The sequence below is a fragment of the Schistocerca gregaria genome, chromosome 4 (assembly GCF_023897955.1).
Source record: "Schistocerca gregaria isolate iqSchGreg1 chromosome 4, iqSchGreg1.2, whole genome shotgun sequence".
Lineage (NCBI taxonomy): Eukaryota > Metazoa > Arthropoda > Insecta > Orthoptera > Acrididae > Schistocerca > Schistocerca gregaria.
Window position 1 is genome coordinate 314,418,110 of NC_064923.1, and position 26,919 is coordinate 314,445,028.

The 26,919-nt window shown below is 38.6% G+C and overlaps 1 protein-coding gene across 1 annotated transcript in view; it reads right to left on the reverse strand.

Annotated features, from left to right (window-relative positions):
- LOC126365881 (dynein axonemal heavy chain 6) overlaps positions 1-26,919 on the reverse strand; it is a 1,020,408-nt gene that overhangs the window by 775,421 nt on the left and 218,068 nt on the right. Inside the window, exons 13-15 of the mRNA XM_050008578.1 lie at positions 18,115-18,244; positions 11,178-11,279; positions 1,191-1,340 (exon numbers count right to left, since the gene is read on the reverse strand). Of these exons, the coding sequence (XP_049864535.1) occupies positions 1,191-1,340; positions 11,178-11,279; positions 18,115-18,244 (382 nt within the window). The remainder of the gene's footprint in view (positions 1-1,190; positions 1,341-11,177; positions 11,280-18,114; positions 18,245-26,919) is intronic.

Below are 26,919 nucleotides of genomic sequence, written 5' to 3' on the forward strand. Positions count from 1 at the left end.
TCCATCAAACTCCTGACCCCACCGACACCTCGCTCTCTTACCTTCTACCTACTTCCTAAAATTCACAAACCCAAACATCCCTGCCGCCCCATTGTAGCTGGTTACCAAGCCCCCACAGAACGTATCTCTGCCTACGTAGATCAACACCTTCAACCCATTACATGCAGTCTCCCATCCATCATCAAAGACACCAACCACTTTCTCAAATGCCTGGAATCCTTACCCAGTCTGTTACCCCCGGAAACCATCCTTGTAACCATTGATGCCATTTCCCTATATACAAATATCCCACACGTCCAGGGATTGAAATGTCTCCCTACGTTCTCCCTTAAAACCCACATCCTTTCGTCTTTCCCTCTCGTTTCCTCTTTCCTGATGAAGCAACCTTTTGTTGCGAAAGCTTGAATTTTGTGGCTGGTCGATAGATACACAAACAAACACAAACATACACACAAAATTCAAGCTTTCGCAACCAACGGTTGCTTCTTCAGGAAAGAGGCAAGGAGAGGGAAAGACGAAAGGATGTGGGTTTTAAGGGAGAGGGTAAGGAGTCATTCCAATCCCAGGAGCGGAAAGACTTACCTTAAGGGGAAAAAAGGACAGGTATATACTCGCACACACACACATATCCATCTGCACATAACAGACACAAGCAGACATTTGTAAAGGTAAACTCTTTTCTTCACCTATTGGTTCTGTCTTTTTGTGACACGATTTACACACATGCAAAACACCAAGTTGCACTGTAATTGGGCTGCTGCACAAAACTATATGTCCTTCTACAACAGGCTGATAAGTCAGTTGAGAGACTGCAGGAAGACAAGGACATACAAACTCCAATAGGTCTTTTTCTAGTATAGTACTTTGTTGTTCAAATCAATTTTCAGATTGACAATAGCTTTACTTAGTTGTGTTATCAGCATACAGGACAACAACTGTTTCCTGTAAGAGTGCAAACTGGAAAATAGAAACAACAAATGCTTCCAAATCAAATTGTGCAGTATGCTATGAGAGAATGCTTCAGGATGCCTATTGCTAAGTTATAAACAATGTTTCATAACATGCATAGGCACTTATATGTATGTATACATATATTTAAAAAACATGACTGTGCTGTGGTAACTACAATCATATTCCAGTTTCTGCATAAGGATATCATTGTTCACAGACACAATTTTTGCATTACTTACCGTAACCTCATCCTTCACATCTCCAACATCAGAGAATAATGAACTTATGTCTCTGTTTATCTGGTCATCAAACTTGCTCAGTATTTTTGGATATTCAGTTAGCTTTCCATCTACCACACTACGAAGTGCTGATAAAGTTACACTGAAGCCCTAGAATTGACAAAAACCTTAAAAAGAAAGCATAATGTAACTTTTCAAACTGCACAAAACTTGTAAATAGAAATTCGAAAGAAATGAAAGTGATTTCTCTTTCAATTAGAAAAGAAAATGGGGTATTGTGTATGCGTGTTAAACAGAAGACAGACAAAAGATATACTAGGCAAAGATAAACTATTCATCAACTAGTAGCACATATACAATACCAAAAATCTCTTGTCCTATTTGTTGAGAGAAACATCTATACTTTTGCTGTACTTTATGAGGCAGCCGTGTTGTATGAGGTTTATTTATATCTGGCTGCAAGCCTTTTGCTACTTTCCAAAAAGAACTGTTTTCTATTGTGGTAACTACTGTGTTTTTGTTCTGTGTGAACAATTTGCCCATAAATGTAAACTAGTCATCTCTTTTTGTTTGCATATGATATATCAATATTAGCTTAATATCGTAAAGAATAAACAATCCCTGGCTGTGTTATTAATAAACTTATTAGTCATAATACATGGTTCCGACTAAAGTGGATTGGCCTTGAACACTTCAAAAACTTAAATGGTAAAAGAGATGACCAAATGGTACAAAAGCAAGGTCATTAAAATCAGCCATAAAAATCATTACCTAACTGAAGAGAACTCAGTTAAATTTCTAGGATTTCAACCATAAAAATATATTTCTATAATTGTGTTGCTTATTAATAATAATATATAACAAACTATAAGAATATATACGGGATGATATTTCAGAGGTTTTATCAGCATGACTGTTGGTAGTGCAGAGAGTTCCATTTTACAAACAATATTTTGAAACCCAGCCAAGTTACCATTTTCATGTGCACCAAGCAGTGGTTTATTGCGTTAACAAGCAGAGCTTTATAACACTATGAAGAAATATTGGTTGCTGTACCAACATTTATAGTTGAATTTGATGATGAAAAATGCTGCACTCATTGATATGCATGGTTCCTGCACCAATACCAATTTTCTGTGAAACTATTCAGTGCTTCCTCGTTCTGATGTTAAAGATGCATGGTGAGAACTTGATAAAATGAGTGCTGAATCCAAAACATTGCTTAATTTGAATTCTCTGTTCTTGTTTTTACATCTACACCTACATCTATACTCTGCTAAAGACCATGAGCTGCATGGTAGAGGGTATGTCCCAGTGTACCAGTTACTAGCATTCCTTCCTGTTTCATTTATTTATGTAGCACAGAAAGAATGATAGTCTGAATGCCCTGTGTGTGTAGTAATTATTCCAATCTTATCCTCACAATCCATACTTGAGCTGTATAGGGGGGTTGTAGTACATTCCTAGAGTAATCATTTAAAGCCAGTTCTTGAAACTTCGTTGATAGACTTTCTCAGGATATTTTATGTCTACCTTCAACACTCTTCCAGTGCAGTTCCTTCAGTATCTCTATGACACTCTCCCATGGATTAAACAAACCTGTGAACATTCGTGCTGTCATTCTCTGAATACGCTCAATATCCCCTGATAGTCCTATCTGGTAGGCTCCCACATACATCAGCAATATTCTAGAGCCGATTGCATGAGCAATTTGTAAGACATTTCTTTTGTAGATTGATTTCACTTCCCCAGTATTCTACCAATAAACCAAAGTCTACCACCTGCTTTACCGATGACTGAACCTATGTGATCATTCCATTTCATATCCCTAAAAAGTGGATCACCTGGATATTTGTATAAGTTGGCCAATTACAACAGTGACTCATTGGTATTATTTTCATAGGATACTACATTTTTTTCATCTTGTGAAGAGCAAAATTTTACATTCTTGAATATTCAGAGCAAGCTGCCAGTCTCTGCACCATGTTGAAATCTTATCAAGATCTGACTGAATATTTGTGCAGCTTCTTTCAGATAATACTTCATTATTGTTTACAAGGTTTTCTGACACCCTTAACTTGACGGACAACTTAATAAAGGTGCCCTACAAACTTGGAATTTGCACAAGATACATATCTTGTATTTCATTTTATTATTATACTTCAGGCAGTGCTCAGTCATAAGTGATTCATGATACATATCTTGTATCTGATTTTCCTATTGTATATAAGCAGTGCTCAGTGATAAGTAATTTGCTTGCCTCCAGAAGTTTGTTGTGTCACTGACACTGATTCCACTTTTGCTTGATTTTTCCCATGATTGGACTCATTAGCAACTTGTAACATTGCCATGAAGTCTAGCATACACCTAACATATCACAAATAACTGCTGGATGCCTGATGTTGATATAACAATCAAACTTTTGTATCCATTGGTAACTTGACAATTCATATTATCGTAAGATTGTATGGTTTGTTCTCAGGTTCCTCTCCCTGATGGCTACAGCTTTTATTGAACCTTATTGGACACTTGGTGAATATCACTGTCTGAAATTCCCAGAATTTCTACCAAACTACATCATATTGAACCCACAATATGTATCACTCGTGAGAGCAGCATGCTGGCTGGCCGGCACAATCACAATGAGTCCAAATGGAAAACTATTTCTGTTGTGGACATAGCAACAGATCTCAACATCAAAAGAACCAAAGTCTATCAAGTGCCTTTCTAAACTTACCATACAATGTATTATAGACATAACAAGCCACACCCCATCCTACCTAATATACTGTATGTTTGACAAAAATGGTTTTCCTGTAGGTCTATTTATGTAGTACCAATACCATCTAAAATCATTGGGGTCATACTAAAATAAGAAACAAGGAAATGAATATTTTAGTGTGTGTGTGTGTGTGTGTGTGTGTGTGTGTGTGTGTGTGGTTTGAGGATCTTATGGGCACCCAACAGTGAGGTTATAAGGACCCTAACAATGATCAACATAAACAAATGTGGATAAGAATGAAAAATGTCATAAACGTATGCAGACAAAATGACCACACAATTACTCTATTGCACAGGAACTCTTACACGCACTAAAACCAATGAGGAGGCAAGATAGCTAATCAAGAAATTAAAACAGAGGGAAAACTAAACACAGCAGAGCTAAAAGAACAGCACAGGGAAATCAGACTGGCTGACCACTTACAAAAAACTTGGGTGAGCCAAGCCATCGTGTTGACACTTTAAAACTATCTCCCCAAAATCTTGTTAAAACATGGGACAATTCACAAAACTTTAAATGGTTCAAATGGCTCTGAGCACTATGGGACTTAACATCTGAGGTCATCAGTCCCCTAGAACTTGGAACTACTCAAACCTAACTAACCTAGGGACATCACACACATCCTTGCCTGAAGCAGGATTCAAACCTGTGGCCGTAGCAGTCGCGTGGCTCCAGGCTGAAGTGGCTAGAACTGCTCGGCCACCGTGGGCGGCACAAAACTTTAAAACACAAACCATATTCGTTTGATCATTACATAAAATACACTGCAGATCGGCCAGCCCGCTGCAGTCAGCTGGTCAGCAAATAAAATGAAGTCCAATAAAGTGTGGTGCACTGTAATCTGCATGCCACAAGCACCACACATCTGAGGGTCCTCTTGCCAGAGTAAAAATAAATGCATCATAGGGCAGTGACCAATGCGAAGATGAGTAAGGAGGACCTCATCCCATTGACAAGGCTGGAAGGAAGTACGCCACGGCCGAGTTGTGGGCTTGACAAAATGGAGCTTATTGTCTGTCACTTCTAGCCACTCATGTTCCCAGTGACACAGGACTTTATACCCCAACAGCGAGGTGAAGGCATGCAGGGGGGGACAGCACACTGAAAGACCTGACAGTCACAACATGCCTCCTTGGCTGCACCACCAGCCCTTTCATTCCCCAGAATTCCCATGTGCCCTGGTACCCAGCAGAAAAACACCTCCTTCCCCAGTTGCTGTAGTTGGAGGAGGGCATCCTGGATAGTCTGGGTTACTTTATCTGCTGAGTACAAATGATGGAAAGAGTAAAGGGCACTCAAATAATCTGAACAGATGAGAAATCTAACACTCGGAGAATGTCTCATCTCCTCCAGTGATCACAGGACTGCATACAATTCTGCATCAAAGATGGTAAATTCAGGAGGCAGTCTGACCTTGAGGACATGATCCGGGAAGACGACAGAGCAACCAAGGAGAAGTCACCCTGCTTAGACCCATCCATAAAAACAGCTACATGGTCGTGGTGCTCAGATAAAATGGTAGAAAAGACCGCATGAAAAACAGAAGCAGGAGTGCTATCTCTCCTGTACTGCGCCAAATCTAAAATCACTATGGGCTGCTCAAGTAACCAGAGTGGCAGATGGTTAAAACTCTGGAATTGGGGTGGCCTGGCACCACATCGAGTGACTTCAGCACATGCTGCACATGGATCCCGAATAGCATTGTGGCTTACGGACCGTTGGAAAAGAGGCACTCCACATGTGGATGAACAACAGTATGGTGTGTGGGTGAAGCTGGAGCTGTGTGGAACTTACATGCTTGGCTCACCATGAGCAGCTGGCACTGGATGGTAAGTGGCACTTCCCCCACCTCAGCACAGAGGCTGGGTATGGGATTGGTCCAACAAGCGCCTGTGGCCAGTCAAATTCCCTCATGGTAGACAGCATCAATGATCCATAAAGAAGAGGGCCTCGCTGACCCAAACACCATGCACATGTAGTGCAGCCACAAGTGCACAAAAGCCCGATAAAACTGGATAAGACACACCTTGTCCGCTCCCCACAATCTGTGGCTAAGGCATTTGAAGATGTTCAGCACCTTCAGGGTTTGGGCTTTTAAATCTCACAGGTGTGGTAAGAACGACAATCTGGAGTAAAAAATGAGGCCCGGAAACTTCACTGTCTCTCTAGAATGTAGGATGGTGTCCCCCACCTTCAAGGCAGGCAAATTAAAAAGACGACGAGAATGATTAAAATGAAGACAAACCCACTTATCAGTAGAAAACTGAAAACCTGTCTCTGCAGCCCACTCCTCTAGCTGCTGCACTGTAAATTGGAACTGATACTCGCCATTGCAATACTGGAGGAGGAGCAGAAAACAGCAAAATCATCCACAAATAAGGAGCATACAGGACTCTTTACCATTGATGTAATACTGTTGATTGGCTGTGGCAAAGAGGGTAACACTTAAAGCACTGTCCAGAGGGACACCAATCTCCTTCTCTAATCAACCAGAGAGTGTGGCACCAACTCAGGTCTGAAAAACTGCTAAGACAAGAAAAACTTAAAGAAAATGGGGAGGTGCCCACGAAAGCTCCACTCATGCAGTTGAGTGAGTATACAGTGTCTCCAGCTAGTATCATATGCCTTACTTATACTGAAGAAAATGCCAATACAGTGATGCTTACAGAGGAAAGCCTGCTGAATAGCTGCCTCTTAAATCAGGCTCAGTACAGATTTTATGCTGGTCAGTCCACAATGAAAGCAGGCAGGATATTGTTTTATCTGTCTTAAGAGAGATTTTTAACAAAACGAACATACACATGCCACATTGAATAATCTCAGAAAGGCCTTTGACACTATGTGACAATATCCTTGTCAATAAAATTAAAATATTAGGAATAACAAATGGATCTACAGACTCAAAAAAATAAATAAATAAATACACGACAGAATCATGTCACTATAGAAGTAGCTCTGGGATTGTTGCTTGTACTATTTTTGTCCATTTTATATGTTCACGATCTTTTTAGCTTATGAAAATAATAATATATGCTGACAATATCACATTTCACTTCCCACAATGGCACAAATGTTATGGTGCAAATGAATGAACTTATGATGGGGAAGACTCTTCCTGGCTTCAAGAGAGTTAAGTAACATTAAACAATAGTAAAACTGAGATATAGGATTATTCTATATTGGTGCAGGTAATGACTGTTACGGCAAAGACTTTGTCATATTTCAGGGTATTGAACTTGACACCAAAATGATACTGGAATACTCACAGAGATAATGTATGCAACACCTATTTGGTGTGTTGTACGTTGTTAGGAAATAAAAATCTATGTCACTATGTGTCTAAGCCTTTTTCTATACAATTCTAAACTACTGTATAATGATGTGAGGTAATTCTGCTGGAGCCAGAAGGCTTTCTTTTTTTCTTCAGGAAAAAAAGCCATCTGATGCAGGTATGATCTGAGAGTAAATACGCCTTGCAAACTTTATTTCAATGAAAACAATATACTGGCTGCCCCCGCATACACATATTTAGCACCATTCTGCAAGCCAGGATCAATTGTGATGAACATAATACATGAAACTTCCTGGCAGATTAAAACTGTGTGCCGGACCGAGACACGAACTCGGGACCTTTGCCTTTCGCGGGCAAGTGCTCTCCCCCAGGCTGTGGCTAATCCAAGTCTCAGTAACATCCTTCCTTTCAGGAGTGCTAGTTCTGCAGGGTTCGCAGGAGAGCTTCTGTAAAGTTTGGAAAGTAGGAGACGAGGTACTGGCAGAAGTAGGGCTGTGAGGATGGGGCAGTAATCATGCTTGGGTAGCTCAGTTGGTAGAGCACTTGCTTGCGAAAGGCAAAGGTCTCGAGTTCGAGTCTCGGTCCGGCACACAGTTTTAATCTGCCAGGAAGTTTCATATCAGCGCACACTCCACTGCAGAGTGAAATGTCATTCTGGAAACATAATACATGATCACATAACTGCTCTTGTGGAACCAGGAATGGGAACTCTTCAAATATTCCTTGGTATAGATGAACAAAAATGCAAAATACCATTATGCATGTAGGAAAGTATTTTATGGGAACATTAGCAAGTAGGATGCAGCAGTTGAAAATTGATGACCTCAGAAAGACAATAGGCATGTGTGAGGTGTGCTTGCTTGTGTGTGTGTGTGTGTGTGTGTGTGTGTGTGTGTGTGTGTGTGTGTGTGTGTGTGTGTATGTGAATAGTGCATATGTCTGTTTTACTGATGAAAGATGTGCCCGCAATGTCTATGGGAGTGTCTTTTAGATGTGCCTATGTGCAACTTGACATGTTTCCTTCAGAAAAGTATGTAACTATGCAATTATGTATGGGCCAATACAACCTGTATTTAAACAGATACAACACAATATACATGTGTAACTGTGTGCAATGCCTTATGCAGCTTGGAAGTTATGAAAAGGTTACTAAATAAATATACACATAAGTATATGTGTCATTGTAGGCACTTGCACACACAAGAAGAATAAAACAATACCAACTTTATTTCTGCATGGGGTCATACAATATACATTTTTAGTCATTTACTCAAACAGCCTGAGTGAAATACTATATTAGTGGTCAAATAATGAATTCGGTTCATCATTAACTTACACTTCAATGGATTTATTATGTCTGTATTTTGTCAAGGTGTTGAGCAACTTAGACAATTAAGCAAGTATTAGTTATAAATCATATAGTCTTATCCACACAGAAATAACCATGTTCTTAATGACATACAGTGTCTGGACAAAAATATGGACACTCAGTGAGAAATGCATGCTTGAACATAAATGCAGATGGTAGCTAAGCCTGCAGGTTGCGCTATTGTATGTTACCCCAAACGGCTCCTCTGTAATGCTCTCAATATGTTGCATAGGTCAGGTGTGGTGCTAACAGTGTTCTGTGTAGTCGTGATAGTTGTGAGTGCGTTATATTGGAGATGAATGAATTTGAACATGGGTAAATTGTCAGTGGTCATATGCTGGGTGTTTTCTAACCAAGGTAGCCCAAGTGTTTATTGTTTCCACAGAAATCGTGTCAAAGATATTTATTGTATACAGCAGAGGCAGGAAGATTTTATGATCACAACAGATGGTCACTGAAGGGGATTTTGATGAAAAATAAACAGAACAACAAACTTCAAAAGTCATTGTAGAACTGGATGTCACACTTGTGAAGTCTGACAGCACCAAAACAACATGAATTGAACTCCATAAGCAGGGAATTACAGGGTTAGCTGGAATTCCAATATCACTCATCGGTTATTCAAATGCCAGTAACAGAGAAATGTGACACCGAAACCATAAACCTGGACCATGTAGCAATGAATGAATGTCCTTCATTTGGATGAGTCTTATTTCGTACTGTTTCCAAACTCAGGCTGAGTGAAATGTGGCACAGGTTCAATGGTGATTTCAGCTGCCATATTGTGGTACTCCACGGGCTCCATGGTTACTCTGCTAGGTGTCATTACTGTCAAGGATTATGCACCCATTTTGGCTGGTCAGATCCATCTCACAGTACAATGTTTGTTTCCCCATGGTGCTGCTGTGTCCTGAGATGACAGGGCCCCTGTTCACATAGCTCACATTACCCAGGATTGGGTTTATGAGCATGAAGAAGAACTGTCACTTTACCCCTGATCACCACAGTCAGCAACTTTTCAATACTACTGAGCCTTTGTGGTCTACTTTGAAGAGATGCACATGTGATTGCTATCCATCTCCATCATTGTTACTTGACTTGTCATTATTTTACAGGAAAACAGTTTAATATTCCCTTGACAACTATACAGGACTTGTATTCATCCATTCTGAGATGACTGAAAGCTGTTTGGAATGCCAACCATTTTCCTGCAACATATTAGGCATGGTAATGTGTTGTCTATGTGGTGTTTCCATAGTTTTCTCCTCCTCCTGTACCACTATTAAGATATTATGGGAACTAAGTAAGCAAATTTATCATAAATAATGTGCAAAAAATTCTATAACGAGTGCTGACAGGTACATAAAGATAATATCCCACAGTATAACTTGACAGAATGAACTGATAGCAGTACTAGTTAGATAGCAGCTGAGTACTTTTCAGTCAAATGGAAGTGTCATCAATAATTGGAGTGAAGAATGTTTCTGGCTTCTGCACTACTGAAAGTTATTCTTATAGGTTAGGCAATAATACAAGCTCAATCAAATTCTTTAGAAAAGTTACAATGAAATTTCATTGTTTATGGCTGGTAAGAGTTGATTAACAAATGAGGTTGTTGCCAGTAAGCTTAAATTCAATTTTAGAACACAATTTTATGCAGGATACTGTGATTATTATGATAACTATAGAGTGGAGAACCGGAGCAGCAGGTACACACATAAATTAAGATTTGAGTATTGTAGCTCAACTTTTGAACATGTTGTCTTTATCAGGGAAGGGCTTACATACTTACACAAACACAGGGAGAACAAAGAACTAATGTACTGTAGAGAGAGATGATGAGTTGTTAGTAGAGACAGTTTTTAAATAAATTGTTCTCAGAAGTTTACAGCAATGAAACTCCAAGGCTGAGTCACACTGTAATGATTAATGCTATAATTAGAGTACTGTGCAGAAAAACATTACAGTTTTTTGGTGATCAGGTTATCTTGAAAAACAGAAAGTATCACATTATCAACCTACATCCATTTATCAGACAGCTATTCATGTAGTTCATACACACGTGTCCTACAAAATAATGTAAAAAATATATACACACTGCTACTGAAAGATGTCCTCTTGTTACTGTCCATTCAAAACATATTCATATAGAACTCTTTCTCAAAACATTGATTAAGCATGGAATTCTTTGCAGCCCTTCACTGGATTGTAAGACATGTACAGTCACATATTTTGGTAGATCACCATGCAAATTACTTCATTCCAATTTAGTGGACATTCCATCAGTAATGTGGACTTGGGATTCAGCAATGGACAGGATGTCTTTAGTGTGTTATTGAATACCACACCAACAGAAAATGAACTGTGCTGTTCATTTCATCAGTAGCAAACAGTGTTGATTGGTAAACTGCAGGGAAGCGTCTACTTCGCATGTTCCTGGTTGCTAAAAGTCAGTTGCTTTACAACAGTTCTTTGCTGTAAATTTGACAGTAGCTATTAAATAAACATAAAAAAGAAAGTAAAGTAATTAAAATCAAAACCTACCAAGTAATTTACTTGATCTTCTGGTGCACATGGTATCTGGAATTCATCAATAATGTCATAGAGCTCCTTACAATAATCCATCTGAGTTTCCATCATATCAACCTAAGAAAAACAATAGCTTTAAAACAGTTTTGTAAATATAAATAGTGTTAGTGTAAATAATTACAGAAAACAAGATACTTTAAAAAATTTAGTCATACTGGAGACAATAGAAAGGATATGCTTACCAGCCACTGAAATAGTAACTGGAGTTACGAACATTAACAGCTACATCAGTAAAATAGAAATAAAAAAAAGATAATTCCATGGCCTGAAATAAGAACACAAGAAACAGGAAGAAAAAAAACAATACACAGGAGCTAAATGAAACGTGATTCAAAACCCATTGTCATTAGTGGCACAATGTGAAGGAATATTGTCAGCAGGAATATTATTGATACAATTTTCAGACTGGAACAATCAGACGACAAAAGGCGACATGCAAAAACTGCAAACCAAACTTGAAAGAAAACAAAGAGAGCCAAAGGAAAAAAAAGTTGTGAAAGGCAACATAAAGATTTGATGATGTGGAGGAGCAGGTTATTGAAAAAAAGGGCAGTGAGAAGAGAGGAAAAAACTTAAACATCAACAATGCTATTAGATACTCATTAACACGAAGAACCATGGACCTTGCCGTTGGTGGGGAGGCGTGCGCACCTCAGCGATACAGATAGCCATACCATAGGTGCAACCACAATGAAGAGGTTATCTGTTGAGGGGCAAGACGAATGTGGTTCTTGAAGAGGGGCAGCAGGCTTTTCAGTAGTTGCAGGGACAACAGTCTGGATGATTGACTGATCTGGCCTTGTAACACTAACCAAAATAGCCTTGCTGTGCTGGTACTGCGAACAGCTGAAAGCAAGGGGAAACTACGACCGTAATTATTCCCGAGGGCATGCAGCTTTACTGTATGATTAAATGATGATGATGTCCTCTTGGGTAAAATATTCCGGAAGTAAAATAGTACCCCATTCGGATCTCTGGGTGGGGACTATTCAAGATGATGTCGTTATGAGGAGAAAGAAAACTGGTGTTCTACGGTTCGGAGCGTGGAATGTCAGATCCCTTAATCGGGCAGGTAGGTTAGAAAATTTAAAAAGGGAAATGGATAGGTTAAAGTCAGATATAGTGGGAATTAGGAAGTTTGGTGGCAGGATGAACAAGACTTTTGGTCAGCCAAATACAGGGTTATAAATACAAAATCAAATAGGGGTAATGAGGGAGTATGTTTAATAATGAATAGGAAAATAGGAATGCGGGTAAGCTACCACAAACAGCATAGTGAACGCATTATTGTGGCCAAGATAGATATGAAGCCCACACCTACTACAGTAGTACATGTTTATATGCCAACTAGCTCTGCAGATGACGAAGAAATTGTAGAAATGAATGATGAAATAAAAGAAATTATTCAGGTAGTGAAGGGAGACGAAAATTTAATAGCCATGGGTGACTGGAATTCGAGTGTAGGAAAAGGGAGAGAAGGAAACATAGTAGGTGAATATGGATTGGGGCTAAGAAATGAAAGAGGAAGCTGCCTGGTAGAATTTTGCACAGAGCACAACTTAATCATAGCTAACGCTTGGTTTAAGAATCATGAAAGAAGGTTGTATAAATGGAAGAAGCCTGGAGATACTGACAGGTTTCAGATAGATTACATAATGGTAAGACAGACATTTAGCAACTGTTTTTTAAATTGTAAGACATTTCCAGGGGCAGATGTGGACTCTGACCACAATCTATTGGTTATGAACTGTAGATTAAAACTGAAGAAACTGCAAAAAGGTGGGAATTTAAGGATATGGGACTTGGATAAACTGAAAGAACCAGAGGTTGTACAGAGTTTCAGGGAGAACATAAGGGAACAATTGACAGAAATTGGGGAAGGAAATACAGTAGAAGAAGAATGGGTAGCTTTGAGAGATGAAGTAGTGAATGCAGCAGAGGACCTAGTAGGTAAAAAGACGAGGGCTAGTATAAATCCTTGGGTAACAGAAGAAATACGGAATTTAATTGATGAAAGGAGAAAATATAAAAATGCAGCAAATGAAGCAGGCAAAAAGGAGTACAAACGTCTCAAAAACGAAATCGACAGGAAGTGCAAAATGGCTAAGCAGGGGTGGCTAGAGGACAAATGTAAGGATGTAGAGGGTTATCTCACTAGGAGTAAGATAAATACTGCCTACAGGAAAATTAAAGAGAGAGATGGGAGATCAATACTGAGTGAAGAGTTTGACAGAGCACTGAAAGACCTGAGTCGAAACAAGGCCCCGGGAGTAGACAATATTTCCATAAGAACTACTGACGGACTTGGGAGAGCCAGTCATGACAAAACTCTACCATCTGGTGAGCAAGATGTATGAGACAGGCGAAATACAATCAGACTTCAAGGAGAATATAATAATTCCAATCCCAAAGAAAGCAGGTGTTGGCAGATGTGAAAATTACCAAACAATCAGTTTAATAAGTCATGGACGCAAAATACTAACGTGTATTCTATACAGACAAATGAAAAAACTGGTAAAGCTGACCTCGGGGAAGATCAGTTTGAATTCCGTAGAAACACCTACAACTTATCTTAGAAGCTACATTAAGGAAAGGCAAACCTATGTTTCTAGCATTTGTATACTTAGAGAAAGCTTTTGACAATGTTGACTGGAATACTCTCTTTCAAATTCTGAAGGTGGCAGGGGTAAAATACAGGGAGCAAAAGGCTATTTACAATTTGTACAGAAACCACATGGCAGTTATAAGAGTCGATGGACATGAAAGGGAAGCAGTGGTTGGAAAGGGAATGAGACAGGGTTGTAGCCTATCCCTGATATTATTCAATCTGTATATTGAGCAAGCAGTGAAGGAAACAAAAGAAAAATTTGGAGTAGGTATTAAAATCCATGGAGAAAAATAAAAACTTTGAGGTTTGCCGATGACATTGTAATTCTGTCAGAGACAGCAAAGGACTTGGAAGAGCAGTTGAAGGGAATGGACAGTGTCATGAAAGGAGGGTATAAGATGAACATCAACAAAAGCAAAACGAGGATAATGGAATGTAGTCGAATCAAGTCGAGTGATGCTGAGGGAATTAGATTAGGAAATGAGACAGTTAAAGCAGTAAAGGAATTTTGCTATTTGGGGAGCAAAATAAATGACGATGGTCGAAATAGAGAGGATATCAAATGTACACTGGCAATGGCAAGGAAAGCATTTCTGAAGAAGAGAAATTTGTTAACATAGAGTATTGATTTAAGTGTCAGGAAGTCCTTTCTGGAAGTATTTGTATGGAGCGTAGCCATGTATGGAAGTGAAACACGGACGATAAATAGTTTGCACAAGAAGAGAATAGAAGCTTTCGAAATGTGGTGCTACAGAAGAATGCTGAAGATTAGATGGGTAGATCATATAACTAATGAGGAGGTATTGAGTAGGATTGGGGAGAAGAGAAGTTTTTTGGCACAACTTAACTAGAAGAAGGGATTGGTTGGTAGGAAATTTTCTGAGGCATCAAGGGATCACCAATTTAGCATTGGAAGGCAGCGTGGAGGGTAAAAATCATAGAGGGAGACCAAGAGATGAATACACTAAACAGATGCAGAAGGATGTAGGTTGCAGTAGGTACTGGGAAATGAAGAAGCTTGCACAGGATAGAGTAGCACGGAGAGCTGCATCAAACCAGTCTCAGGAGTGAAGACCACAACAACAACAACAACAACAACAACAAGAGATTGTATGTTGTCAAGAGGAAAGGGGCATATCAAAGATTTCAGTCAAGAATGAACAGCAAATTTTGACAACAAACTAACTTTATTACTGAATGGTAAACAGTAGGAGTCAATAAAGAGAAATGGAACACTCAAAGCAAATTGCAACACAATGGCTTGCGGAGTATGGATGTAGATATAGATCTTTAGCTTTTTAACTGTGTAGTAACTGCTATATGCAAGGACACATTATGGCAACATTGTGAGAATGATGTTCCACTTCAAATAATTCATCGGCATCAGAGAGTACCCCAGACAAAATGCAGTGAGTGTTCTCTTCAACTAACTACAATTTACAGCACCAGTAACTCATTCTAAGTTGTGCTTGTTTGGGCTAAGGGTGCACTGCAGCATAACCTTGGCTCCATCACAATATGTAAGAATTCACAGAAAGTAATGAATTGATGTACATGCATGGGTGCATACATTCCAGCAACACTCCAGAAAACCTGGAGATTTCAATCTTACTTGGCACACATATGACCTAAATGAAAAATATTATTGCTGGGGTAAGAACGTGCTTTCATCTTTTGGACCGCTAATGTAACGGCCATCCAAACAATTTATCTATATGTGTGTAGTAAAGTTCAGCCTGCTGATATATGAAACATAACTATGGAAAATATCCTCATTCACAATAACACAGAAAGAAAATCTCGCTAACACAACACAGTTGAGAGAAGTTTTATATGTGAGTAGACATATATATTTTGTAAGAGCAGTGAATCCATAACTAAGCAACCTATTGAGATCAATGAATGTAACAGTATCAAGTCAGAGGATATATGGAATTGTCAATGCTCAAACACAGCCGCAGTAAAAACAAATACACAACACAAATGCAGCGGATGGCAAAATTGATCACTACAGAAGTCCCTTCAAGGGAAGCAGAGCATCATCTAAACAGCATGCAGAGAAGAGTACACATCATCCAGACCTTGTTGTAAGTTGTGGAAGCAGTTGGTGCAGGTGCTTGCTGATGAGGCAGGTTCACTAGGGTATCAGCTGCATTACATCTGGGAACACATAAGGTGCAATGGAAACTGTAGAGGGTTTGCCATTTACTGTTATATTCTGTGTTCTTGCACCGCTTCGTATACTTGGTGTGGACCTATGTTAGACTCTGCAGTGTTGGCTTAACACCATCTGAACATAGCATTACTTGTGTGCATGTTTCCAAGTCATGATGTATGAACCTGGATGCTGTACCAAGTCTTGAAGCTTCATAAAGGTGAATACATGTTATATGCTCTCTCAATCAACAACTGAAGGCTGGCTGTCTTGGTCAGAAGGGTGGATGAAATAAATTCTACAGGGAGCCACAGCGCTTCAATGTAAATTGGTTCTGCTGATGAGGAATCAAAGTCTGACTCATATGTATTTGGGAAACAAAGGATAAAGCAGAAACAGAAGTAAAGCTGTCATGCAATTAGTTTCATGGCACATTAGTGCTGCCTTTAAGGAACAGTGCCAATGATCTAACATTCCACTTCTCACTGAGTGAAAATCTGTAGTTTTGTGTTGAACACTGCCAGAAAATTTGGTTAAGTTGGGTCAACAAACTGGATTCAAACTGGCAGCCATTGCCTGTTGTGATAAGCAGCTGGCAACCAAATAGAGATATCCAACTTGATTTCTGCTGAAATGCTGTCAATTGGCACTGCCTCCGGCCAGCAAGTGATGTGATCAGTCGTTGTTAGAAGGTAACATTGACCAGTTGACAGAGGTAGTGGGACTAAAACATTGATATGGATATGTGTAAATCATTAAGATGTGTCAGAGAAATCTCACTCTGATGCATGCACATGGCAGGATACCTTGCTGTGCTGACATTGGATACATGCACGAGTCCATCTTTTTGCACTACAGGACAAATAAATCATTTTGAGACCAAGTGAAATTATGATCTGATGACAGGGAGGCACTAGTTATGCAAGCTATCAAAGAAACATCTGCAGAAAGCAGTAGTAGAAATGGATAAGGCCCTTCACTAGAGACATCGCAGTATGTTCTCCAAATCTCTCAACATGCAAGCTATCGTTACAGCAGCAAACATCCAACTTCTTATGACCTACTCATGGTTTCAGCATTCTTCAACCACTTTCCATAGATGCTCAGGATATTACCACGTAACAGCTGACCAGCTTCATCATTTCTGAGATACTCGCTCCCAGGCACTGTGCCACAACAGTCTGGATTTTGTCAGAGTTCATTAAGTCGGCAGATTTCTGCATTTGCACCATTTATCATCACTCAAATCTGTCTCTGTTCTGCTCACACACTTCTATTTGCATGTCACATTCCCTCAGTGCAACCAGGCAGCACAGAACCTCATGGTGGGCAATGGCCATAATGTTCTGTTTCACAAGTGTAGTAGGTCACAACTATGTAGACATTATGACTTCAGTGAATAAATCATAACATTAATAACAGATAAGTGTGATGGAATATTGTCGAAAACAATATTATGTGCCCATTATATGAAATCACAATCATCTTGACAAGAGAGAAACTAAATACAGGATGGTACTATAAGAAAATGGAAAAAAGTAGAACTTTAATACATGCTTGCAGGATCCCGTGCATTCAGCTTGATATATCTTGTCTAACAATCATTTGAAAGTAAGATTTAGAGATAGTTTCATTCATTACCTTGAAAATCACTAACTCTTAGAATGAAATTTTCACTCTGGAGTAGAGTGAGCAGTGCTGTGAAATGTCCTAGCAAATTAAAACTGTGAGCCAAGTGAAAATTTGAACTTGGGACCTTTGTCTTTCGTGGACAAGTGCTCTACCATCTGAGCTACTCAAGCATGTCTCACAACCTGACCTCACAGCTTCAGTTCCGCTCCTACCTTCCTAACTTCACAAAACTCTCCGGCAGACCTTGCAGAATTAGCACTCCAAAAAGAAAGGCAGAATTGGAGCTGTGAGGACAGATCGTGAGTCATGCTTGGGTAGCTCAGATGGTAGAGAACCTGCCCATGAAAGGGAAAGGTCCCGAGTTCAAGTCTCAGACCAGCACACAGTTTTGTTCAACTAGCTCTCACATTTTTCAGCAATTAATAGGAGGTATAAAAATATATTTATTTTTTGAAAAAAGAAGCACATTGTGTTAGTGAGTTTAAATAGATTTGTACCTTATGCTGAGCTGAGTCAAGGAAAGTAAGATATTCAACAAACTGTATTGTTGTCCTTGGTTCCAGTTCCAGAAAAGCTTGGGCTTCTCCAGCTTCAGTAACAAGGTCATCTATCTTTTCTTTGCCAATTCTGAAAAAAATTGCAAATAAAAGTGACAGAACATTTTGAAACATTACTGTGAGATATTCTGCTTATATTATACAGCTGTCTACACTCTCTCTCCCAGAGTGTTCCTCTTTTCCTACTTTCAGCTTCAGGTTAAGATTTCATTCAACTGTCAATATTAAAAATTTGTTCATTTTTTATTATAATCTGATGAACTCTCACTTTTGAACAGCTCCTCTGATGCAAAAACAAAACGAAAACACAATGTCTGAAACATTTTGAATGTGGCATTCTACGTCTTCTAAAATTTTGTGATAGTAATATACTGTTTTTTGTTCCAGCAGTACAATTCATGTGATTCTTTTTATGTACTCATAATAATAGCACAGAACATTATTCCAAATTTCAAAAAATTGAAATACGTAGCACGTGGTTGTAGTTTTTATAAGACGTAAACAAAATCGATAACAAATCTTGTGGCAGGATGATCAGAAATAGGCACATGAAAACAGAGTAAACCTGTGATTGAAGTAAAGACCAAATTCACTGTATAATGCACTTTCATTTGCCCTTATAATTTTGATTCTGCTTTGGTAGTATGTACTGACAAAATGTGCAGGAAATGTGAATATTTATTTACCTTCATTAGCCACATTGGCTTTAAAAATAGTCCTTTGAGATCCTGAAGAGGCTGTGCCCATTGGGCAGATGGTTTTGGCTACAGTAGTGAGTATGCTTCAGGTAGAATGCAAGTCTGAAATGAACAGCTGAACAATACGAGCACTCAGTTTTGATAATTTGTCACTGAGAAAGGTGACACAGTGGTTAAAGAGCTGGTTCTGCAAACAGGAGGCATGGGGATAAAATCTCCATTTAGTCACTAAAAATTATGGTTTTTCATAAATTACCTAAATCTCCTGAAGTGAATGCTAGGATGATTTTTTTGAAAAGGGAATGTTCAATCACATTTTGTATTGTTGTAAAATCTGACCAGAAGCCCTGATGACCCTCTCTGCAACAGTACATTAAAATCTACTCTCCCTTCCTTCGCCTGTTTAACAAACCATCTATTCCTCTGTGGTTGTAATATCATTCTACATATTAATTACTAATGCAGGTATTTGCAAGTTATTATTCAATATTTAGAATTATATATTAGGTTGGTGTATAAGTTCTTAGTGTTTTTGTTTTGCATGTTGTTATTCGAGTAACTACATCCACTGCAACTAGGATGCCAACATGCAGAACAAATAGTCTTTTTTTATTTGAGTTCCCTGTTGCTATTTGAATTTACGTGTTGTCATTTTGTCATTTGGAGATAGTCGAAGCTACAAAATGGAGTGCCAAATGGAGAAATTGAAATATTCCTGAGATAGTCTTCTGTTTCAGTTCAATAGAGGGTGACAGCAGTGGAGGCAGCCATAAATATTTGCACCTTGTATTGGGATAATGTCACTGGACAGAGCACGATAATAGTTTTCTCATTTTAAGGAGGACCGCTTTGACATTAGTGATTCTTCATGTTCAGGAAGACCTTCGATGTTTGATGAAGATTGTTTAAATGCATTAATCCACAATGTTCCACATCAGTGTACTCATGAACTGGCAAATGTGATGAATTGTAATCATCCCACCATCATGCAACATTTGCATGCAATGGCGAAAGTTCAAAAATTGGGTGTAAGGGTACAGCACACTCAAAACAAAAATCACAAAAATCAGTGGGCGGTCATATTTGTATCTCTAATGCGTATCATCAATTGACTCTTGAACAACACTTATTATTCCTATTCTGTATCATTACTTATGATGAAAAATGGTGTGTTTAAGCTATCATAAGGAAAAGAAAGAAATGATTGGGCTGAAACAAAGCAGCAACTCTCTATACAAAGACCTGCACGCTCCCACAAAAGATACAGTTATGCATCTTGTGGAACAGCAACAATGTAGTGTACTACAAATTGCTTCCCCAAGGTGTAACCATTATTGCTGACACTTATTGTCAACAACAGAAATGTCTTGCAGACACAATCCAAGAACAATGACCAGGAAGACTACATGAAGTGATGCTACTCCACGATAATACCCACCCTCATTCTGATAGACTGACAAAAACACTATACAGGAGTTGGGATGGGAAGTTGGTGTGCAGTGCCTTGTTTACCTGATCTTGCACCTTCAGATTTTTACCTTTTCGATTCTCTATTGAACAATCTTCAAGGAACTTGCTTTCCAAATGAAAATGTGCTCCAAACACAGCTCGACGAGTTCTTTGCCTCAAAATCATGTTGTTTCTACAATTGTGGAATCAATAAGTTAGCCCTGCTTTGGCAGACTTGTAAATAGTGAAGGACAATATATTATTGATGACTAATGTCTCCATCATGTGTGTCCATTGTACTTATTAAACATGTAAGAAAAGATACAAACTTATGTGCCAACCTAATATTAGTTTTGTAAATGTATAAACTACAATGTATGACAAAATAAATGCAGAACCCAGAAGACATGATTGGATCATCAACTGCAAAAAGTATAAGGTTACAATTAATATAATCCATGAGGTCATTAATATCCAACTCAAAAAGCAAAGGTCTCAACACACCTCCATGGGACACACCTAAAGTTACATCTACATCTGTTGATGAATCTCCATCCAAGATAATTTGCTGCATCCTCCCTACCAAAAAATTCTCAATCCAGTCACAAATTTTGCTTGATACTGCATATGATCTTACTTTTGATAATACCTGCATCTACCTGACTGCCTTGATGCTTGAGACTTGGATTTCTCATGATCCATGCTGGTTGGTATAGATGAGGTCATTCTGTTTCAGATACCTCTCTATGCTTGAGCTCAGAATATATTCTAAGGTTGTACAACAAATCAGTGTCAGCAATATTAGATGGTTGTTTCATGGATCACTTCCACTATCCTTCTACTCTTCTTGTACACGGATATGACCTGTGCTTTCTTCATACTACTCAGTGCAGTTTTTTGTTCAAGCGGTCTATGGTAGATTACAGTTAAAACAGGGGATAATTCAGCTGCAAATCCAGTATAGAATCTGATAGGGATTCCATCAGGCCATGGAAAATTTTGAGCAGTTTCTCAATGTCACCTACACCAATATTTATTTCACTCATCTTTTCAGTGGTCCAAGGATTAAATTTGGGATGATCTCCTGGGTTTTACTTCTTAAATAAAAATTTGGAAATGGAGTTCAGCATTTTTTCTTTTGCTCTGCTACCCTTAATTTAAGTTCCTATTTCATCTACAGGTGACTAGATGCTAACTTTGGCAGTACTGACAACCTTCACATATGACCAGAATTTCTTTCAGTTTTGTGAAAGATCATTTGACAATATTCTGCCAAAGCAATATTCTAAAGGCTTCGAGCATTGCTCCCTTAACACTCAGTAAAGCTTCATTCAGCAGAGAACCTGTAGCCCCATGCTTCATTTTCCCATTAGCCTCTCCTTTTGATATTTGCTTAATTTTTAGCCAAAAACCCCACTACAATTTACTTAAGGTTTTAACCAGCTTTTCGTATCTTGTATTACATCAGCTTTGCTGCTTCACAGGAGTATTTCAAACTCTGGCACTTCATTGTGAATGCTTCTGCAGTTTACTAACAGGATGTTCACACTTTCACCTGTTGGGAGCATTCCTTAGGAACTTCACTAATATGTCCAAGCTTCCCACAGCTGTCATTACCTGGATTGGATGATACTTGTGTGCACCCGACACACAGTCAGCTACCTCAGTAGCAGTAGTAGCAGCCTCTGATGTGTAGTGCACACATAACCCATTTTGGAAGGGGGGGGGGGTCCATGCAATTCCCAACCTTGGGAGTTGCAGTCTAGCTTGTGACAGAACCCTCAAAGTCTCAGGTTCAGTCTCACCACTCAACCAAGAGCCAGTGGGTCACGATTCGTTCTGGGGAAATGCTGTAAATTGTGAGCTTCGATGAGTCTCTGTTTGCAAGGCTGGTCATCTCAAACTCGAATAACAAGCATAATTTGTTCCAACCTGCATCACAATTTGCTGTTGGTTGCACCCTTTTTTTCCTTGGTGGCTGCTGGAATGGCCTGTTTAACACATTTAATGAGGCACCCCAGCATAAACTCTGAGTGCACCTACTGTCTCTTGCTGCCATTTCTGTATGGGGTACCATTATTCACCCTATGTTTGAAGTGCTAATGCTTAATAGACCCACTACCCTCTTCGTTTGCCTCTTCTTGACACAAGGCACAGCAGGTTTCTTAACAGGTGAAGTCACTCCCATTGGTTCAGTTTCATTTTCAGTGAAACATAGGACCTCAAATTTGTTGGTTAGGTGGATTGATGTAACACCCTAAGTTTTCCCTTGTCCCTGTCTGACTTGTAGAGCAATCCTAGCCCTATCATTGATTTTTTACTCCCAATCAAGTTGACTAGTAGTAACAGATTCTATACTTCCTGTAGAGAAGACCAGATGCACAGGATCCCTTTGATACCTCTGGTACACGACTCTCGAAAGTTCCCCAACACAACTATTTGCAACAGCTGCAATCATTTGACAGTAGCAGGGCAATTTCCAGCTGCCTACAAACATCAACTAACTCATTCCAAGCCCAAGAACAGCATTCACTGTGCCTGCATTATAGCTGGTGCAATGTTTTACAGGATAGAAAACAAATAACTTTAAATTAAGTCCGTTGATTTTCTTTTAATCTGTTTAGCTAAAAATATTACTAATTCTCTTTAAAACCTGAAGTAGTTAGTACATAGAAAGAGTTCTTAATAAGTTAACAGAAAAACTCATGGTAGACATTCCTTACTAGATTTCTTGAAACTTTTTTGGTTACAGTCACTAATTAACATGCAAAATAGCGTTAATTTGCAGTAAATGTAAATAATTTTTCCTAAATAAAAAACTAGATGTAACACAATTATTTAGTTATGGTACATGCTACATCATCTAAACTATAAACACCAACTTACTACGAATAGCTTATGTGCACAACAATGACAATTTTCAATAGTTCTCAAAAATATATGTTTATTCATGCTGACATACACTGGGAATTTTGACTCTAACTGCTACTTACAACACTGATGTGATTATCCACAACATTCATAACTTATGAAATTTTCAAAAATATGGTTTTTTTTAAGTGTCCAAAAATTCTCAAAAATAAACATATTTCTCAAATAATTATACTACGAAATTAGAGAAAGACAGTTTGTGAATGAGGGTACAGATACTGTCGTCAAAAATTCCTGAAAAGAGTAAAATTTAATTTTAGAAAACATAATGTAACTGGACAGATAAAAATCTACTCACCAAGTGCCAACAGGAAAAGCCACATATAAAAGGTTATTACATATGCAAGCTTTCAGAGCAAGTGGCTCCTTCTTCTAACAGAAGTGTTGAATCGTAAGGAAGAGCGGTGATAGAAAAGGATTGGCTAGGTTTAGGAAGAAGGGCAGGGTTTGGAAAAGTCACACAGAACCCTGAGTGCGGGGAAACTTACTGGACAGGATGACCCAGGGTTCTGGGTAACTTTTCAGAATTCTACCCTTCTTCCTAAACCACAGCAGTCCCTTTCCTTCACCCCTCTTCTTTCCCCTTCAATCCTTTTTCCAGGAAAAGGAGCCACTGGCTTCAAAACTTGCAGATGAAACACCTTTTATAAGTACATTCTCCTGCCGCCCCTTGGTGAGTTGTTTTTTTATCATCCAATTTCATTGTACTTCCAAAATTGATTATTTTCACTGACCATTTAAGTTTAGGTCTTCTATTTAAGATAATAGTAAGAGTTTATCACAGCGCTCACAAATGTTTGAGATTTGACAACGTATCACAATACACATTCTAATGTTTTCCTGATGACCGGAGACTGTGTGGTACTGGGGTGCAAGACTCACACCCCCCTCACGGGTGATTTAAAAATTGCGTGCAGCCGATACTCTTCTCAGGCAGATGGCTGCATCGATTTTCACAATGCTTCTTCTCCGAAGCTTTTGTGCTGATTAGGGAAATGATACTGAACTACTTCTCTACTTTTTAAATGATTTCTTACTCTCAGAATACATACTTTCATATCACTTTGCTGTATTTTCTGCTTCACAATAAAACAACTACAGAAGTTTCATATGCACTTTCAAGTCTCACAAATCAAACCCATCTGGAAAACCTCAATACTTAACATATCTCATTACAGTCTCTTTTGGTTTTAATAACCCGTGTCAAAACAGTTCTTGCCTCTAGCAAGTCAAACAACAGAGTATAAGAGTTTCTAGATAAAACATACTTCGTTTGTTCCCTACAGTCACTACTATTCATTGCCAAAGAGTAGACCTTGATTACTACTTGTAATGGACGTATGGCTTCCAAGGCATGCGTGGCCACCACTTGTCAGTGCCAACAGACTGCCACAACTTTAGTCTTCTTGTCACACATGCCTGTCTTGGACACACATGAACTGTGATGCAGTAGACACATTTCCACTCTCACACACCCATTGTTAAAATATTTTGTGTTCGAAATGGTGAAATATGAGTGTCTCTAGAATTTCCCCCAAAATTCTCAAGTCACTACAATGTGAGTACTGATGCAATCAATGAAAGATGACACAGAAATGACACAAATAGTAAAATATTAGAATCTAGAATTTTGAATCAGCACACAGATCTGGTACATATAGTCTCACACAACGGAAAATTCAGAATTTGGATTTTATGTGTACATAAAATTTCAAATGCATGGATATTTTACTTAGCTGAAGGTGTGACAACTTCTGTGCTAGCACCCCAAACATGAACAAGGTATCATCAGTTTATCTCAGTCAGAATTGTGAAAATTTCAGAGCAGCAACAAAGCACATCTTCTGCTTGGAGCAGCTAACAATGTAGCAATGCAACTCCATACACATACACACCATCAGAAGGTCTTCACTATTGCACCTGCAGTTCTCTGTGATACATAGAATGGCTACCAGAAAGGAATAATGCTGTTTAGATTTAGATCTGGTATGGTACATAAGAGCGTGATAGCACCAGATGTTGACAACATGGTGAAGGACACTGGGTGCCACATACTCATGTGACATATCACTGAGTTTGAAATGGACCTCACTGTGGGTCTTCGTTTGGCTCGCTGGCCAAATCACCCAATATTTAGATTTGTAGGGCATCTGGATGTGACAGTGCAGTGATATTGGACTACATCGGAATGTGAGGGCAGGTATACTAGTCAGTGTTCCAGTTGATCATGTCCAGTTGATCCAGTTGATAACCTCAACTCCATCCTAGTGGCAGTATCCAGGATGTCAATAACCCATTACAAGGGTTGTGGGTCAACTTGCTTCAGGGAAGGATACAATGTCTTTATAACCCCCTTCTCAACTGAATAATTACATGTATTCAGGCTAGAGATGGTGCACTGTCATACTGGTATGTGGACTCAAACTACCAAGTTGTTTGTAAATTTCACAATTTTGTTATCACTGAAATAACATAATGTATCCTTTCAAACCTTGAAATCTCATTTTTTTTCCATCTTCCCCTTCTTGGTGCGTCAGTTTTTTGCCGGCGTTCCAGCAGAAGTTAGTAAACTTTGTAATGTAACCTCTCCTAAGGAATGACAGGTGGCAGTTCTAAATATTCCATGGTTTAAACTGTTTCATTTATTTGTGATACATGCAGTGGTGTAACGTACAATTATGACTTGAATATATATCATGACAATCTTTGGCTGCTTGCGACATTCAGATGTCACGTATTCATACTTTCTTTCAGTTTATGAAAAAGGAGATCAAGCCTTGACACATCAGATATACTAGTTATTTGCTCTTTGACCCACTGCTTTTAAGAAAGATTTAATCTCGTCTTTATATAATCATACATAGGCAAAGTAAGTGGCATGCCTGACAACGTCTATATGTGACATTACATCTGCCTTTGCAAAAATTGGAGCTAGTCAAATTTTGGAAAAATAATATTTTTAAATATGTATCCACAATCACAACTATTGTAAGTATAGAAAGATTACTGAAGTACTCCTGAATTTGTCATTTATACAAGTAGCTATCAATTCTTCCTGGTGTGAAAGAAGAAGCTTCCACCATAGTAGTTTGTGGCAGACATACTTAACATCTATTTTGAGTGAAGCACCAATATTTAGATAAAGAACCACAAGAGTTTAACTTCTTTTATTTGAATTCTCTATGGAAAAGAATGACAGAGATCCAAGAATTTGCATTACATGGCCTTAACTTTGTTTAGATTCACACATATGATTAACCACTAAATTTATAATGAAGTAGCCCAAACTTCATCAGTCATATGGCGAATTTTAGTTTTCTCTTTCTGTTCTTTCCAGAACCTTAATTACATTTCCCACTAATTTAGAGATTGACAAGTCATATATAAAGTGTAACCCCAGTAGAAAAATCAACTTCTCATGACTTTAAGCTTACATTCATGTATTAAAGTGATGTACATAAGTTTCTTACAAGAAAAAATAAATAATGTATACTGAGAGTGTTGTGTCTGAAATACATCTCAAATCAACAGGAATTACTCTTACATAGAAATAGTAAAATATAACAAGTAATCACACAACAAGCACTGAAGGATACTTGGCTAGTAGGCAATTTCAAAGAAAGTAATAACAGTCTAATCCTTTATTCATGGTGCAAGTCACTGTGTT